Source organism: Amblyraja radiata, chromosome 25 (genome assembly GCF_010909765.2).
Source record: "Amblyraja radiata isolate CabotCenter1 chromosome 25, sAmbRad1.1.pri, whole genome shotgun sequence".
Lineage (NCBI taxonomy): Eukaryota > Metazoa > Chordata > Chondrichthyes > Rajiformes > Rajidae > Amblyraja > Amblyraja radiata.
Window position 1 is genome coordinate 25,332,909 of NC_045980.1, and position 18,275 is coordinate 25,351,183.

Genomic DNA, 18,275 nt, shown 5'->3' on the forward strand with positions numbered 1-18,275 from the left:
ACCCTTCTTTAGACTGATGTCGGGTGGTGGGAGTTCACTTCCCACAAGCTTTGCAGTGGGTCTGGAAGGATGCATCTTAATAGTCTCCTTTGGGAATGGGAATGAGCAACATGTGCTGATCTTCATAATTATGCAGTCCAATTGTAACCATCCTCCTATTACTGATCACCATGTTATTGCCTTTGGCTCAAATAATGAAAAGTCATTATAACATAATTCAGGATGCTAAACTTATTTATATATAATCAAAGGAAACTTCATACAATAATTGACTTGCATATTGGTGCATTTCTTTGATGTTAATCCTCCAGGCATTTGTATACCCTGACTTCCATGCGGCAATGCCACACATTGGAGAGGAGTTGCGTATACCCACAAAAAGATGACTACATCACTGTTGGCAATTGTCTCTTGCTATTTCCTTACACTTGTTTCTGTCCTTGGTTTTGTGTGAAGGATGGAATGGATGGTTGCTTCCTGTGTTCCTTGGCATTTAAGACCTTCATTGCAAGTTTCCACTGCCTCCATTGCTTTGAGGGCTATGCTGGTGAATTTTGAGTTTCTGCTCCCTGAACAACACAATGACTTGGAATCGGTGTCCACCTACCTGAGTGCAAGAATAACATCATTCAGCATTGGTTTAGCATTTGTGAGGGAACCTGGGGAAAAACACCTACCACATATTGGAAGGAAATATTGCAAAATTTACATTTCTAGAACATTAGTGCTTGCACAAATTATGTACCATTGGTGCAACTCTTCTCCCCCCCCCCCCCCCCCCATGCCATGTCATTAAAAAAAAAAAGAGCTTATGCATTTGCAGTTTGAAACCTGGGTGGGGGGGAGGGATAAGTTTGATTACTTTCACTGTGGCCATTTGCCCTGCCCTTTCACCCATTGCTCCATGCCCTGTTTCAGTATTTTGTTTTGTCTACACAGATTCTTGTGAAACTGTTTGGATAAGGCTCTAACATTCCTAAAAGTTTTTGTGGTTTGTTGGATTTTCATTGAGTTTCATCTTAAACACACTACATGCCGTTCCATAATTAAAAATGCTTTCATTCCAAAATGTATCCCCATTTTTTTTGTTTAATATGTATTCCCCCTTTTCTTACCCCCACAGGTTTCTTTCTTTCTCTCCCATTCCTGATAGTTGCTGCAGTGGATAGAACTGAATCAATAATGAGGATATTCTGGGGGTGGGGAGGAAGGTGGTGGTGTACTTTAGGATGTTATAGGGCTGAGCTGTGTCGCCCCTTAAACATGATTAATCTTTGACGTCATCACTTCTCTCTGTTGCCAGAACTATATGTCGGTCAATAAAAACTTTCTCCAGGTATTGGAAAGATATAAACAATTTGTCTTGGCAAATTTCGGTTCCACTGCTACCAACTCCATACAGCATGCAGAAAACAATCTGAAACTGGATCATAATGACCATATTGTTTTCAAACAGGTCATCATTTAACACACAAAGCTGGAATAACTCAGAGGGACAGGCAACATCTCTGGAGGGAAGGAGGTGGGTGGCATTTCGGGTCGAGACCCTTCAGACTGGTTCAATCTTTGGTTTAAACTAGCATCTGCAGTTCCTTCTTGCATACATAATTTAACCAGAAATGTGTATAAGCCTTTTGGCCTTAAGTGCCTACTTGCCACAGTGAAAATCCTTTTAAGGGTGATTTAAAAAAATAAAAATAAAAACTTTTTTGGAACAGCTTCAGAATTGCTATTATTTTTCTGCTGAAAAAAAAAATGCAAGCAAAAGAGCTAATTTCCTATGAAATGGATGTTATGGGAAAACTGCATCCAGAAACCATGCTTTAACCGTATTAAGTATTATGGTTAAAAATTGGCCTTGTATTCACTGAAATTTAGAAGGATGAGAGGGAATCTTACAGAAACATATAAAATTGTAAAAGGACTGAACAAGCTAGATGCAGGAAAAAAATTCCCAATGTTGGGGGAGTCCAGAACCAGGGGCCACAGTCTAAGAATAAAGGGGAAGGCCATTTCAAACTGAGATGAGAAATAACTTTTTCACCCAGAGTTGTGAATTTGTGGAATTCTCTGCCACGGAAGGCAGTAGAGGCTAATTCACTGGATTAATTTAAGAGAGTTAGATAGAGTTCTGGGGGCTAGAGGAATCAAGGGATATGGGGAGAAGGCAGGCACGGGTTACTGATTGTGGATGATCAGCCATGATCACAATGAATGGTGGTACAGGCTCGAAGGGCCAAATGGCCTGCTCCTGCACCTATTTTCTATGTTTCTATGTTTTATTCCTGTGAAATTAGTTTAGAGCCTAAAACGTGCTATGGGTCATTTGGACTGGTTGGCCATGTTCAGGGGTACCATTTACTGTCAGTTATTAAATATAAACAGTGCATTCTTCTCTTTTCACCTTTTTAAATAAAGAAGACACTTGTAGATCAACTATAGGCTATTTGTAGGAGGTGCTTTGACTACTGAGGACAAGAGGCAGAGCGGAGCTTTAAAAAGGTGAGGGCCTAGATAAATTAAGTATTTAAGAAGGAACTGCAGATGCTGGAAAATCGAAGGTAGACAAAAATGCTGGAGAAACTCAGTGGGTGCAGCTGCATCTATGGAGCGAAGGAAATAGGCAACGTTTCGGGCCGAAACCCTTCTTCAGACTGATGTAGGGTGGGAGAAGAAAGGAAAAAGGAAGAGAAGGACCCCGAGGGTTGAGGGAGAGCTGAGAAGGGGAGGAGGCAGCAAGGGCTACTGGAAATTGTAGAATTCAATGTTTATGCCGCTAGGGTGCAGACTGCCCAAGTGGAATATGAGGTGCTGCTCCACCAATTTCCGGTGGTGCTCACTTCACTCTGGCCATGGAGGAGGCCCAGGCCAGAGAGGTCGGATTCGGAATGGGAGGGGGAGTTGAAGTGCTGAGCCACCGGGAGATCAGGTTTTTTTTTTGGGGGGGGGGGGGGGTGGTTTTGGATAAAATTTATTTAATTTCATAACTTTAAATGTTCTGTTTAGTACAATGACGATGTACAAAACTGCTGTTGAATAATTGTTAAGAATTAAAAAAACAACCACCACCAAAGTAAATGCTCCTAGCTACACTTCAAAACATTAGATGACAGTTATAATTTTGGCTGTAATCTTCATAAACAGTACAGCTAAATTCATTGTACTTGCAGTGGCTGACATTCTACACTTCTTAATTATAATTAAATGTCAAGTGAAGCAGAATAATCTTAGCTGATAAATGATGGACAATGCGGAAAATTGGAAAAAAGGATAGAGGCAACAAATATGAAAGTAAGATTCAGTTAGTTTAACATCAGAATTAGGTAAAATGCTAGAACATTTGGAAAATATCAACAGAATTAGACAAAGTTTACATGAATTTCTGGAGAGAAAATTATATTTGACAAACATGAGTTGCATCCTCAAAAAACTGCAGTAGAAAATAGAAAGCAGTGGATGCACTGTGCATGGAATTTCAGTAAGCCTTTCATAAAGTTGAAGGTTTGTGTAAAATGAAAGAGCATCATAATGAGAGTAATGGCATAGGTTGAAAATTGGTTAACAGACAACACAGTAGGAAAACCCATGTGGTCCCAGGGAAAATGTACAAACTCCATATAGACAGTTACTATAGTCATTATTGAACCCGGGTCTCTTCCGCTGCAAGGCAAAACTCTTATCGCTGCGCCACTGTACCACCCAATTATTTAAATTGTGTTGGATTTGAAAGTGTTATTGTACAAAGAGATGGGAGTGTTCTTGCCGAACACCTCCGCATTAACAGACCAAGCGTAGGCTTGGCGATCATTTCGCCGAACACCGCCGCTCGGTCTGCATTAACCAACCTGATCTCCCGGTGGTTCAGCACTTCAACTCCCCATTCCGAATCTGTCCTCTCTGTCCTGGGCCTCCTCCATGGCCAGAGTGAGCACCACCGAAAATTGGAGGAGCAGCACCTCATGCAGACCTTGGGCAATCTGCACCCTAGCGGCATAAACACTGAATTCTCCAATTTCCAGTAGCCCTTGCTGTCTCCTCCCCTTCTCAGCTCTCCCTCAGGCCTCGAGCTCCTCCTCTTCCTTTTTCCTTTCTTCTCCCACCCCACCCCCCCCAACCCTACATCAGTCTGAAGAAGGGTTTTGGCTATTTCCTTTGCTCCATAGATGCTACTGCACCCGCTGAGTTCCTCCAGCACTTTTGTCTAAATTAAGTATTTGTTGTGCTAACAGATGGGATGAAAGGATGGATTTAATGAAATTGGTGGAAAGATTAGAGAGGTGATGCAAACTTTTTTTTCATCCAGATCATAGGAATCTGAAACTCAAAAAAGGGTAGAAGAGGCAGAAATCTTTATCACATTTAAACAGTGGTGGGATTATAATAGAAGAGATATGACTAGAAATATAAAATCCTGCACAACCCGATTCCTTTTTTCTTAAATTTTCTGTTGTATGAATATTTTGCCTCCATATTACTCTCCATAGTGCTTGATCTGTGCATTTCCTGGACTTTCTGTTTTCTTTTGAGATTTTCAATCTCCATGAACAACTATAATCTAGAAAAGGGATTATACCTGTTTTGGTGTGCTAAAATATTATTTGTTTTGGTGCTCACGCCATATTTGTTCTCCTGTAAATAAAATCTTAAAATTGGCCAAAGTCCAATGTAATACAACATTGGTGATTAACATGCAGAATTGAGTACTAAACAAGGACTTGCACAATTCCTGTTGGTCTTGAGTCAATCCAGCACAGTTCCCAAAACTTTGCAGCACAGCAGCCAGAAGGTTGAGAGCCCTTAAAGGCATACTGCTGAATCATCCACACATCAGAAACGCTCATTAGCGTTCTCACAGGTCGCAGGGGAGAAAGAGAGAGACCTTCCGCATCAAGAAATGTAAAACCAATAATATCCATGCCAAAAGGGTTCCCCGAGTACCAAAAAAAATGTTAGAACCTCTGCTAGGCCCATCATAGAAAAAAGAGGTGGATATGTGGTCTCACCCAGGAGGGCAAATTATTTAGCTCTGGCGCAAAGCAGAAATAATTTTCATGTTCTCACATGTGTGTTCAGATCATTTTGACAACACTATTTTATGCCTGCATATAAGGGAAGTTGTGGATGCTCCGCATTCTCCTGGTCTTCTTTCCTGTTACTGCTCAAGGCTCTGCCTTTTTATTCTCCTTGTTGCTGTTCTTTTGACATTGGTTATTACCTTTGGCTTGCAAGATGGTCACTTGCTGCATAATGGAGTTTCCACGTTGGTTTGATTTTGGAGACAACCACAGCAATTTCCACTACCATCTGTGATTGTTTTCAGCGTTATCCTGTTGTGGTTTGAGTATACTATTGTTGGCCTCCACAGAGTGTCGTCTTTGTCCCGCACTGCTGGCCACTGAAAATGTCTAGTGGATATAATGTCAGTGCAGCAGTTATTGGACTTGCAATCCAGTTGCCTGAGCTAACAATTAAAAGATCAGTGTTCCAATTCTATCATGGCAGCCATGGAGTAGGCATGTGGGGTTTAAGAGTTTTATGGGCTCTGCAGGATGCGGTGTACATCACACTTAATGCTATGATTTTTTCTTCTGCAGGGTGAATGTGGGCTGTGGCCCTGCTGAAGAAAGAGTGCTGCTGACGGGATTGCATGCTGTGGCAGACATCTACTGCGAGAACTGCAAAACAACTCTGGGATGGAAATATGTACGTGTCTCCATATTGCTCCTATTACATTTTGCGGTCTTGCTTATTCTGTAAGTGAAAGGGAATATGTAAGGGGAAACCCTCTCCCTCAATAGGCGGTACATTTATTATCAGGACCTGCAAATTATGGATTCTTAGTTTAGAGATACAGCACGGAAACGGGCCCATCGGCCCACTGAGTCAACGCCGACTGTTGATCATCATTCACACTAGTTCTGTTATCCCACTTTATCATCCTACACTCTAGGGGCAATGTATAGAGGGCCAATTACCCTACAAACCCACATGTCTTTCCGATGTGGGAGGAAACCAGAGCACCCAGAGAAAATACATGTGGTCACAGGGAGAACATGCAAACTCTACACGGATGAGGTCAGGACTGAACCCGGGTCTCTGCAGTGAGGCAGCAGCTCCACCAACTGCACCACTGTGCAGCCCTTAATTGAGTTAGTGCAGGAAAATGGCATTGAAGTTAATGATCCACTAGCGAATGGACAGGGTAAACATGAGAGTTCATGGCATTATTCCTGCATCCATTTCTGATGTTCTTCATAGGATTTAAGGTGGAAACTTTGTGCCTTCTCCATCTGAGTTTTTCCTTTCCTTGGCTTTTTACAAATTGGTATTAGATGTTACTTCCATTGGGAGAGACTTGCATGAGAGGCGCATTCTTAGTTTATGGACCTAAGAGAAAATCAAATGATACATTATGACTCAAATGAAATCTTGTTCCATCCAAATGAGTAATTTCTGTTAATTGTTGATGCCCTGCTCTCTTGCACTTAAGCAGATAAAAGGTGGTTAATGTAACACACCAACAGTCCTTTTTTATAGAATTTCTTTCAAAGATGGAACTGTCAGTGATTATAGTATTATGGTTCCAATTTACCTAAATGATTGGTGTTCCAATTTAGGTCACCTTGGTTAATAACACTTGTTTTTATTCACTTTTATGGTTCATTGCCTGCTATATTTGATTTTTCATCTGATGCAATGTTCCCATCTTTTTTTCATTGTAGGAACATGCCTTCGAGAGCAGTCAGAAGTACAAAGAAGGAAAGTTCATTATTGAACTGGCCCACATGATTAAAGACAATGGGTGGGAGTGACCAGTGACTTACAGACCCCTGCTGCTCTGTTTTAAAGACTGTGTATGAGGCTGATCTAATGGACAGAAAATGCTCTGCTATAAGACAGTTCTGAGAACATTTGCTGACTTTAAAAAAAAAAAAAAAAAAACCTTACAGCTGAACCATTGATGTTGCCTTCTTGTTGGCCCTTTTGCTCTTTTTTTAATCTTTGTCTAGGTTTGGTGTTCTCTTGTGTGAAACACTGTAAAACAGCTATAGATGAGATTTTTTTCAAAGCTCTTTACGGTTTGAGCGAGGAGAAATGGTGAACTTTTATTTTTGGAAAGTTTAGCTTTACAGACGACTGTTCTGAACTTGGCTGTTCTCACTTCCCCTCTTTTAAACTCCCCTCAATGTCACTTCTATCGCTGTTCATGCTCTGATACAGAAATAAGTTGGCTGATCAGCATGGAGATCATTGTGAAGGGAGTTTATATACGTTTATACATCTACATCTAAATGTAGCATTTTTTTTATTTTTAGAGTTGTTTTGGGACCGGGAAGTAATGGTTGCAGTGTTGTGACACTGAGGTACAGTTGAATCCCCATAGGCTGCATTTCGTTCTGTTATTCCAAGACTGTTGCTAGATGGCCAGTGGGCATAAATCTAGCATGTAGCAGCTGTAGCATTTAATGGGAGCTGTGGTAAGGGGATAGTGGGGACCCACTGAAATTGTACAAAGGTAGGTTTAAGGACACATATGGCTGGTTCCATGTAGCAGTATACTTATGCACTGGACAAAATTGGGCGCAAAAGTAGGTTTTCTGGGTATAACATCCTTTTTGTTTTTAAATGTAGAGCTGGGCTCCTGGTCTGCAAACTGTTAAAACTTAACAGATGCATAAAGTTCCCTTGCCTGGAACAGGCACACACTCCAGAACTTTGCTTTTGCTCCTTTTTTAAACAAGTTTTATATTTTTCTTTCCTCGCATTCTCCTATTCTGATCTCTGCTTCCTGTTTTCTTTTCCCAAATTGTCATTCCCAATTCTTGGAGTATGGACAGTTTCTGGGTGCAATGGTTTGCTGGTTAAATCATTTTTTTGTCGTATGGGTGCACCTGCTACAGGTAACGGTGCACTCTGCTGCTAGACATTTCATATGCAGTGTTAACAGGAAGGTCCAGCAGATTTTTTTTTAAAATAGTGTTCCTATCACCACTTATAGCCAACTTTTTTTTTTTGCCTGCTCTCTTGCTGTCAGAATTTTCATTCCTTGGTGCCGTGCATTGAGTTGAAATTCTTTGGGGATGGGTCCTGATCAGATACGCGCCACTGAAGAAGGAACATTTTTTTGGAAACCAAGTCGGGGGCCAGTCTGGTTACTGAGCCGATTTCAAGAGGGTCGCACTACAGAAATTAAATACTTGAAGCAGACAACAGATCGAGGATCTTGTTGAACCAGTTTCCCTATATATAAAAAGAAAACATTTTTGTACATTTAGAAGAATAAACATATTTAAGGTTTTATACATATTTTTACTGGGTAAGTTGATTTGCTTCCCCTACCTGAGCACTTTTGTTCTCTGTAATTCTTGTGTTTTGTTGCAATAACATTTAACTTTGCAATCTGATTTAGTGTTTGTTTTCAGGTTTTGTGATTTTTGCTTTTCATTTTTTGCCTTTAAAAAAAATAAAAGATGGAGAGGGTTGGGGTGGGAAGGGCATCTCTTCTAGGACCAATGGAGCAGGCTGTTGTGCTGGCTAATCCCAGGGTGCTTGTCCGTTGGTTTAACATCCAGAGACTGATAACATCTTAAATTTATTTTTAAACACTTTTATTTTCCTTTCACTACAATCAATGTTTTTTTGTTTGAGATCTCTCTTATTTTGGTTGAGGCTTTAGAGTTGTTGATATCCATCCAGTAGTAAGTGAGTTTTGCTCTGAAGAGCTGAGGGCAGTGGCCATTTGGTGTTAGTGCACAAGAAGAATGTTAAGTCTGGAGCATTCTTTTCTACAAGGGTGTTTGACAATATTACAAGTTCTAAAGCATGTTATATATTGTTAAAGTAAATTTTTTTTCGTGCCTGAATTCTTTTGTATTTTTTATAAACTTGAATGCTTTTATTACCTCTCCTCACCCCCAACCCTTCATAGCTATTGGGACTATACATTGCTTTGCTGATCTGTCTTGAAACTACATCAACTTTGTGCAGCAACACACTGTATTGTACTGGAGTTAAAATAAAAGACTCACCAGGATACATCCTGTCTGTTAATAATCGTTGAAAAGCTGCGTGTGTGAAGTTGAGACACTGGTAAGAGTAGGTGATATGCACTTGGAGCCTCAATGTTGTTGCCGTAACAACTCTTGTGTGCCAAATTGATATGGATCTGGCTAAGGGATCCTGAAGATGTTATTTGCTGCTTAATTTGTCAAGGGAAGGTAAGTGATTCCAGAAACATTGATCATTGAGTTTTCTCAATTTCAAATTATTCATGAAAAAGTCACTGAAAATGACCAAAGAATACTGATGTTGGAATGACTAGTATGAATTACAATTAAATGTTGATGCATTTAGTCTGGGTGAAAATAAAACCATTCCTTTGAAATTGAACGTTTTGAAAGTGAAATTCCAAGTGCTTGTTTTAATGAGTTGGGTTGAAGTTAACTTTCATGTTATTAAATGGTTAGGTTTTGTAAGTGCACCAGTGAGTCACAAAAAGTAATACAATTATGATCAACTGCTGTTTAGGCCAGTGAGTAATGTAGGAATATTACGCAGGACGCCCAAAGGAATAGGTGCTCCTCAAATTGTGACCAAAGCTCTTAACATCTGGAGCTGGCAGATTGTTGACACTGCAGCACTTGCTTTTTACCAAAGTATCAGCTATTGAAATTTGAATCCAATTATCTTTCTCTCAGACAAGATTGCTGCTAACTGAATCATTTTAAACCAAAGTAACTGATTATTCACAGCTGGGAATGCTTGACTGGTTACACTGTACCTGAAATGCAAATCTGCCCTTTCTCTTCAAGGCCTTTTATTTTTCAGTATTTTAATTCTGTATTCTCTTATTGTTCTTTGTACTGTTTTGGCTGATAAATTGGTGCTGCTCTATGATGAACAATGCTTCAGAAAAAAAGCTTCAATGGTTCAAAAAATAGTGAGGGACTTACTAGTGTCATTATGACATCTGCACTGTCTGTGCCTTGACAAAGTGGGTTTGCTGCATTATTCCACTCGTATAAACTGACTTCCTGTTCCTCAACTATTGTAATGACCATGGACACATTAAAAATGCTGGAGTAACTCAGCGGGACAGACAGCATCTCTGGAGAAAAGGAATGGGTGACGTTTAGGGCCGACACCCTTCTTCAGACTGAAGAGGGGTCTCGACCCTTGCTGACATGGATAGAAAATTGGTTGGCAGACAGGAAACAAAGGTCTCTTTCAGAATTAACAGGTCCCTTTCCGAATGGCAGACAGTGACTAGTGGGGTGGGTACCGCAAGGCTCGGTGCTGGGACAGCAGCTATTTACAATATATATTAATGATTTTAGATGAAGGGATTAAAAGTAACCTTAGCAAATTTGCAGATGACACAAAACTGGGAGGCAGTGTGAACTGTGAGGAGGATGCTATGAGGATGCAGGGTGACTTGGACAGGTTGGGTGAGTAGGCAAATGTATGGCAGATGTAGTTTAATGTGGATAAATGTGAGGTTATCTACTTTGGTGCAAAAACAGGAAGGCAGATTACTATCTGAATGGAGTCAGGTTGGGAAAAGGGGAAGTACAAAGAGATCTGGGGGTCCTTGTTCATCACTCACTGAAAGTAAGCATGCAGGTACAGCAGGCAGTGAAGAAAGCTAATGGCATGTTGGCCTTCATAACAAGAGTTAATTATAGTCAAGTCGAGTCACTTTATTTCTATAGCACATTTAAAAAACAACTCTCGTTAGCCAAAGTGCTTTACATTGGTGGAGATGCTAATGTTATACAACATTGGTTCATAGATTACATACATACATAAATACATGCATATAGCCCTCACTCAGAGGACGTCCAGAAAGGCTTGAGAGTAAAGATGAGTTTTAAGTCTCGACTTAAAGGAGTCGATGGAGGGGGCAGTTCTGATGGGAAGAGGGATGCTGTTCCACAGTCTAGGAGCTGCAACCGCAAAGGCGCGGTTGCCCCTAAGCTTATGCCTAGATTGCAGGATGTTCAGTAACCCCAAGTCGGCTGATCTGAGGGACCTGGAGGTGGTGTGGTGGATAAGCAGACTAATTATGTAGATGAGGGCAAGCCCGTTAAGGGCGTTGTAGACATAAAGGAGAATCTTGAAATTTATTCGGAACTGCACCGGGAGCCAGTGGGGAGAGGCCAGAATCTAGGTGATGTGGTCCCTTTTTCGGGTGCCTGTCAGGAGTCTCGCTGCGGCGTTTTGGACCAGTTGCAGGCGGGACAGGGAAGATTGGCTGATGCCAGTGTAGAGGGAGTTGCAGTAATCTAGGCGGGAGGAGATAAATGTGTGGATGATCTTTTCGAGGTCATCAAACTGGAGGAATTTTTTTAATTAGCTATCGTCCAAAGCTGGAAGAAGCTAGCTTTTACCACGGCATTGACTTGTTTGTCAAATTTCAATGCAGAGTCAAATATCACACCAAGGTTTTTGACGTGAGGTTTGAGTAATGGGGTAAGGCTTCCAAGGCTGCCTGCTATCATTTTGATTGAGTCCGAGGGGCCGAGAAGGATGACCTCAGACTTACTCTCGCTCAGTTGGATGAAGTTCTGGGCCATCCAACACTTTATATCCTCGAGGCAGTGGATAAGGTTAAGTAGATCTGATCGGTTGTTGGGCTTCAGGGGGAGATAGAGTTGTGTATCGTCTGCATAGCAATGGAAGGAAATGTCGTACCTTTGAATGACTTGGCCTAAGGGGAGCATATACAGGGAGAAGAGAATGGGGCCAAGGATGGAACCTTGTGGAACCCTGCAGCAGAGGCTAGCTGGGGAGGAGAAAGAGTTGCCTATGTTAGTAGAGAAACTCCTACCTTTGAGGTAGGAGGTGAACCAGCTCGGGGCAGTGCCATCAATACCAACCCCGTACTGGAGACGGTCAATTAGGATGGTGTGGTCGACAGTATCAAATGCTGCACTGAGGTCCAGAAGGAGCAGGATTGCACAGTCGCCAGAGTCAACGGTGAGCAGTGGGTCATTATGTACCTTCAACAATGCAGACGCTGTGGTGGGCCCTGAAACCTGATTGGAAAGTTTCCAAGATAGTATTTTGGTGAAGGTAAGGCGTAAGTTGACTTAAAATTACCTTTTCAAGAACTTTTGAAAGGAAAGGCAGTTTTGAAATGGGTCTGTAGTTGCTTGGCAAGGTGGGGTCGAGGTTAGGTTTTTTCAGGAGGGGCTGGACCGCATGCTTGAAGCAGGTAGGAACAGTGCCAGTGGCCAGAGAACTGTTGAAGATGGCGAGGATGCTGGGACTGGCTATTGTAATGACATCCTTTAGAAGGGCAGAGGGGACAGTGTCGAGGGGGTAGGTTTCATGGTGGTGATCAGTTTTACAAGGGAGGTTAGAGTAACGGGTTGGAAACAGTCTAATTTTGAAGAACGGACCAATGAGACGGTTGGGAGGGGAAATATTCGTTCTGATGTTCTTTACTTTGCTGGTGAAAAATGTAGTAAATTCCTCGCACTTAGCAGGGGACCCAGTTAAGCTGGTGCTGGGGGCAGGACATATGATGGAGGTGATGGTACTAAAAAGGACCTTGGAGTTAGGACTTCTGCAGTTGTACAAGGCCCTAGTGAGACCACACCTGGAGTATTATGTGCAAACTTGAGGAAGGACATTTTTGCTATTTGAGGGAGTGCAGCGTAGCTTCACTAGGTTAATTCCTGGGATAGTGGGAGTCCTGAAGTACAATGCTTGGTTGCCTTGTGCCAAACTGGGTGGTCAATGTGTTGAATGCATTTGGCACAATTTCCTTCTTTGGGACGGGTATTGTGTACAAAAGTGGGACATCATGATGCAGCTATAAAAGTTCTTAGTGAGACCACACTTGGAGTACTGTGTGCATTTCTGGTTGCCAGCTACAGGAAGGATGTTATTAAAGTGGAAAGGATGCAGAAGAGATTCACCAGAATGTTGCCTGCACATGCAATATGAGATGCTGGGCTTATTAGCTAGGGCCTAGAATGAAAGAGCAAGGAGGTTATAGTACAACTTATAAAACTAGGAGTATTATGTAAAATGCTAGTCGCGATTTATAGGAAGAATATTTTATAGGAAGAATATGATTACAATGGAAAAGGGTACAGAGCAGATCCAACTGGATGTTGCCTGGGATGGAAGAGTTACAGGAGGGACTTAATAGGCTGGGTTTGTCTTCCTTTGAATAGAATAGGCTGCTGTGTGATCTGATGAATGTATTGAACAAATTGAAGGATGTATATAATGAGAAGCCTTTTCCCATGGCAGAGATACCTAAAACTAGAGGGCATGGGTTTAAAGTAAGGGGTTTGGAGGGAATCTGAGGTCAAACATTCATCAGGTGGTTCACAACATTCAAGTGTTCTCTAGACTAACATGTAAATTGCCAATGCATAGAAGGAATTGGACTGGGATTAACATTGGTAAATGGGATTAGCATTGGCAGGTACTTGATGGGTGGGATAGACATGGTGGACTACGTGGCCAATGTTACTGTGACAGGAAATGTTTTAAATGGATGTAGAAGTTGCATGTTTTCCTGGCTGCAGTTTGAAGATTAAGTAGATTTGTCAAAAATGAACCAGTGACTTCAGGAATATTCAATAGAATGATGAGAATTCTGTCCTGATTAAACTAAAATTAATCATGTCACTGAATTTCCAGCATACTTCCTTTCTGCTCATGGGAAGTCCCAGAGGAAAGGTAAAGGACTAAATGCGCAATTCAATAGCCTGTTGTACTAATCAGGTCAGGAGTTGTTGGTGAACCTAGTTAATGGTTTTGATGTTGGTAGGATCCAATCTAGTCCTTTACAAATTTAGTTTTTGGGCTTATCATGGTTTCACCTTTTAATAATAATAATAATAATAATAAACTTTATTACGGACTCAAGGTCCAGACAAGGGGCAACATTACATAAAAAATGCATTGCATATTAAATATCATAAAATACATATAAAATCTTAGTATATCACTTATAAAAACATCATAATTTATATATTTTTAAAAACACAATACGTTAAAAATCCAGATTAAAAGAATGATCAATGTCCTACAACGAGACAACGATACCAGTGTCTCCACAGCTGGGATTCGTAGCATGTAGTGCTAACCATTATGTTTGACAAGGCCACAATAAGCACATTTTTAGTCATTTATCCTGCAAATGAATTTATACATGTGATGTCTTAGGATAGCTTCTAAAGTACTGACTCCTGCAGCCACAAACATATTACTGGCACTACACCATCTAGGTTGCCTTAGCAGTGTTCTCATGGCATTGTTATATGCCACCTTTAGTCTCTGAATACTTGTCTTTCCATAGTTCGACCACAGATGCGCAGTGTAGAGTGGTGTGCAGTATGCTCTAAATAGCGACATCTTCGCCACATCTGCACACGCACCAAATTTACGCAAGAGAATATTTGCCTGTACATACAGCATGCGTCGTTGCCTATAAATATCATCATCATCTGTCATTTGTTCTGTAATAATATGCCCTAGATATGTTGTGCGTCTATTTTAGGCCAATTGTTGTATTATAATTTTAAAGATTGGGAATTGCAAGGTAATGGATAGAGAAGAATACTACTTTTATTGTAACAGGTCTATCAAGAAACTAAAAGTTGCAGAACGAAACTCTTATTTGTTGTTATGAGGAGTGATGTTGGTTATCTGACATTTTAAGTGAGCCTTAAGTTGGTTAAGAGGTTAAAAAAAAAGTTATTTGTTTCATGCTTAGACAAATCACCAACACATTAAGAAGAAACAGAGTGAGATGCAAGCTGATTTATTGGCTGAATTTCAAGTTGGAAGCTTGCAACTTAATTGAATCTTCAAAAATCCTGTACATTTTGATTCCCCAATCTTGCACCCTTTCATGAATAGTAATGTTACAATTACTATGCGTCCATTTCTTTCAGAATCGTAAGGTGCAAGTCTAAGGATTTGTTAGTCCCATTTAATTTGCTTAGTGATATCTTTTAACACCCGAGTCTGAAGAAGGGTCCCAACCTGAAACGCTAACTATAAGTTTTCTCCAGAGATACCACCTGACCTGAGTTACTCCACCATTTTGTGTCTACCTTTGGTATATAACAGTATCTGCAGTTCCTTTTTGATACTTTTTAATACTTCTTTATTTTCCAATGCCTTGTCATCCAGAGATCAGTGTTTACTTCTGGTTCTCTTTTACTTGTTACATGTAGGTGTCTTGCAAATTTACAGTTGTGTTGTACATCCTCATTCTAATTTGTTTTTTAATCAATATGATCAGTTAGGAGTCTAAACCAGAGTCCTCCCTATAGCCACTGGTTTATTAATGGTTTGAAAATCATGTGTCCTTTTTTGTTCTATCTATAGATGACGATCGATTTCTCCTAAGTGATGCATTTTGAAGGCTCTGCAAATGATTACAAAGATTATGTCAAAACATCATTGTTGTTGCAGGCATTATCGACATTTCTTATGGATTTAAGTTTTTGTTTTTTTCTCAGCTGCCAAAATAAAGTGTAGCCATGTGGATGGTATATCCTCTTCTATGGACATCTTCCGAAACACATAGTAGGTTAGACATTCAGTAGCTTATTTTAATGTACAAATTGAACATTAAATTAAATTAAATTAAATTTTTGTATTCATGTTCAGGATCAGGGCATTACTATTATTGTCCATACCTTTTTACCCATTTAAGGAGACGGTGGCCAACTGCCTTGAATCAATGTTGTCTGTGTCAGTGCATATAAATTAGTGTTGGTTCAATAATTTTGACTGCACAGAATGTGAATGGTGCTGGTTCAACTGTAGGACCAGGCCATTATCAGAAGTATTTAAGAAGGAACTGCAGATGCTGAGAAATCGAAGGTACATAAAAATGCTGGAGAAACTCAGCGGGTGCAGCAGCATCTATGGAGCGAAGGAAATAGGCAACGTTTTGGGCCAAAACCCTTCTTCAGACTGATGGGGGGTGGGGGGAGGCAGGGAGAAGAAAGGAAAAAGGAGGAGGAGGAGCCCGAGGGCTGAGGGAGAGGTAGGAATGGGAGTCTTACTCCAAGACAGCAAGGGCTAACAGAATTGTGAGAATTCAATGTTCATGCCACCAGGATGCAGACTTCCCAAGCGGAATATGAGGTGCTGTTCCTCCAATTTCCGGTGTTGCTCACTCTGGCCGTGGAGGAGGCCCAGGACAGAGAGGTCAGATACGGAATGGGAGGGGGAGTTGAAGTGCTGAGCCACCGGGAGGTCAGGTTGGTTAATGCGGACCGAGCGGAGGTGTTCGGCGAAACGATCGCCAAGCCTACGATTGGTCTCACCGATATAGATCAGCTGACATCTAGAGCAACGGATGCAATAGATGAGGTTGGAGGAGGTGCAGGTGAACCTCTGTCGCACCTGGAACGACTGTTTGGGTCCTCCCCCCTCGACTCCATTCAAGGACCCAAGCAGTCGTTCCAGGTGCGACAGAGGTTCACCTGCACCTCCTCCAACCTCATCTATTGCATCAGCTGCGCTAGATGTTGCTGAAAAATATTACAGCCATATTCCCGTTAATTTTTTTGAAATTTTATAGGAGAGATCCAAGCTTCTGGTGTGTCCCGCATTCTCACATTGACTGATTAAAAAAAATATATATAAAGGAAGTCTGAAGTTCCACAATATTCGACTTTAAACTTGCGATCATTTAGGTGAACTGATTTTTTTTTTTTTTTTTAAGTGCTATGGTTTTGGCAGGTATTTTACATGAACTGAAAACTGATTGCAACTTGATTTATTCATCTTAAATGAATAGATTAGATGCATAAGAAGTATTAATACCTTTTACCATCGATTGTAGAGTGCTGGAGATACAGTAATTTGGCTTCAGAGAGAATTTGGACAACACATGGGAAGCATGATATTGGCCTTAAAGGGAGTGTATTGCATGTTGACCTGGATATTCCTATTATACAGCTGTTCTTTACAGAGCATATACGTGTGCACTAGTGGGTTCTTGGGCCATTGAATCAATCAGGCAACAGTCAACCTTGACCGCAGATGGGATTACCCAAGCACTAAATTTTTTTCTGACTCGAAGCTAGTATTTTCTTTGACCACCAAAAACAGTTTTGTTCCCTGCTCTTGTTGCAAACTGATTCTGACAATCTAGACAGCTTAAGGCTCCTATTCCTTCATTGTTCATAAGGATTCTAAATGAAACAGTGTCATATTTGCAACTATCTCAAATTCTACATACTTATACGGTTCCTTCATGAGCAAGATCCTGTAATCTATGAATCTGTAATCTGAAGAAGGGTTTCGGCCCGAAACGTTGTAGTTTTCCTTTGCTCCATAGATGCTGCTGCACCCGCTGAGTTTCTCCAGCTTTTTTGTGTACCTTTCTGTAATCTATCACTGGCTCGACAATAAATCATCAGTGACTTTTTCTATAATCAACTTTTTCATGAAAGGTTATAAACATTTTTTTTTGCCAATTTATTCAAAATTTTGTATGGACATCTCGTGACAATTGTTTAATGTATGGTATAGATTATCCATGCTCGAGCCATAAAGCAGAGTGAATATAACATCTGTCTCGAGTACTAATTTTTGGTTTCATTGACAATTTACTGTTCCTGGCTATTTGCCTGTTCTATTTAAGAGCATGGGATGAAGATGTATATTCCTAGTAACATTGCATTCAAGGTAGCAAAATTAGTTGACCACATCAATCTGAGTACCACTTAGACTGATAGGTAGAACGACTTCTGAGGAGCTTTGGTGTATGACACCAACCCTGAAGTCTGTTGTTCAGCTAGAGATTTTGCGTGAGTCATGGAAAAAACTAAGAAGTTGTGAAACATTCATGTTGTGAACATCTGGAGAAACAACTGGCCCTTTATGATCTCTTTCACGATTTAAGTTTGTGCAGTATTACAGACCTGTGTCAATATCATGGGTTGCATGTGAAAATAAATATTAAACACCATGGAGCTGTGATATAGCTTTGTTTTAATCTGCTGGTTGACACTGAAGGAAGCCAACCTTCTTGGTTTCTTCACCAAGCAGATGCCTTCTTTCCATTCTGAAAGAATTTCCCTAGGTGGGCATCCAAGAACAATGTATCACCCAGTCTAGCTGACGTTGTCCAATGCAAATATGTTAAATCCATTAAGGCAATGTAAGGCCTTTCCTGTAGTTGTGTTACCAAAGAGCCCATAACTATGGTAGACCTCTGCATTGAAATTTCATAGATTTTGGATTGATTTCGTCAACTAATATTTGATATAAATATTTACTGC

At 40.7% G+C, this 18,275-nt stretch overlaps 1 protein-coding gene across 3 annotated transcripts in view; it reads left to right on the forward strand.

Annotated features, from left to right (window-relative positions):
- ypel1 (yippee like 1) overlaps window positions 1–9,051 on the forward strand; it is a 48,176-nt gene extending 39,125 nt beyond the window's left edge. For all 3 annotated transcript variants that reach the window (XM_033043523.1, XM_033043522.1, XM_033043525.1), the window contains exons 4-5: window positions 5,595–5,703; window positions 6,723–9,051. In XM_033043523.1, the coding sequence (XP_032899414.1) occupies window positions 5,595–5,703; window positions 6,723–6,812 (199 nt within the window). In that variant the 3' untranslated portion in view covers window positions 6,813–9,051. The remainder of the gene's footprint in view (window positions 1–5,594; window positions 5,704–6,722) is intronic.
- The last annotated feature ends 9,224 nt before the right edge of the window (window positions 9,052–18,275 follow it).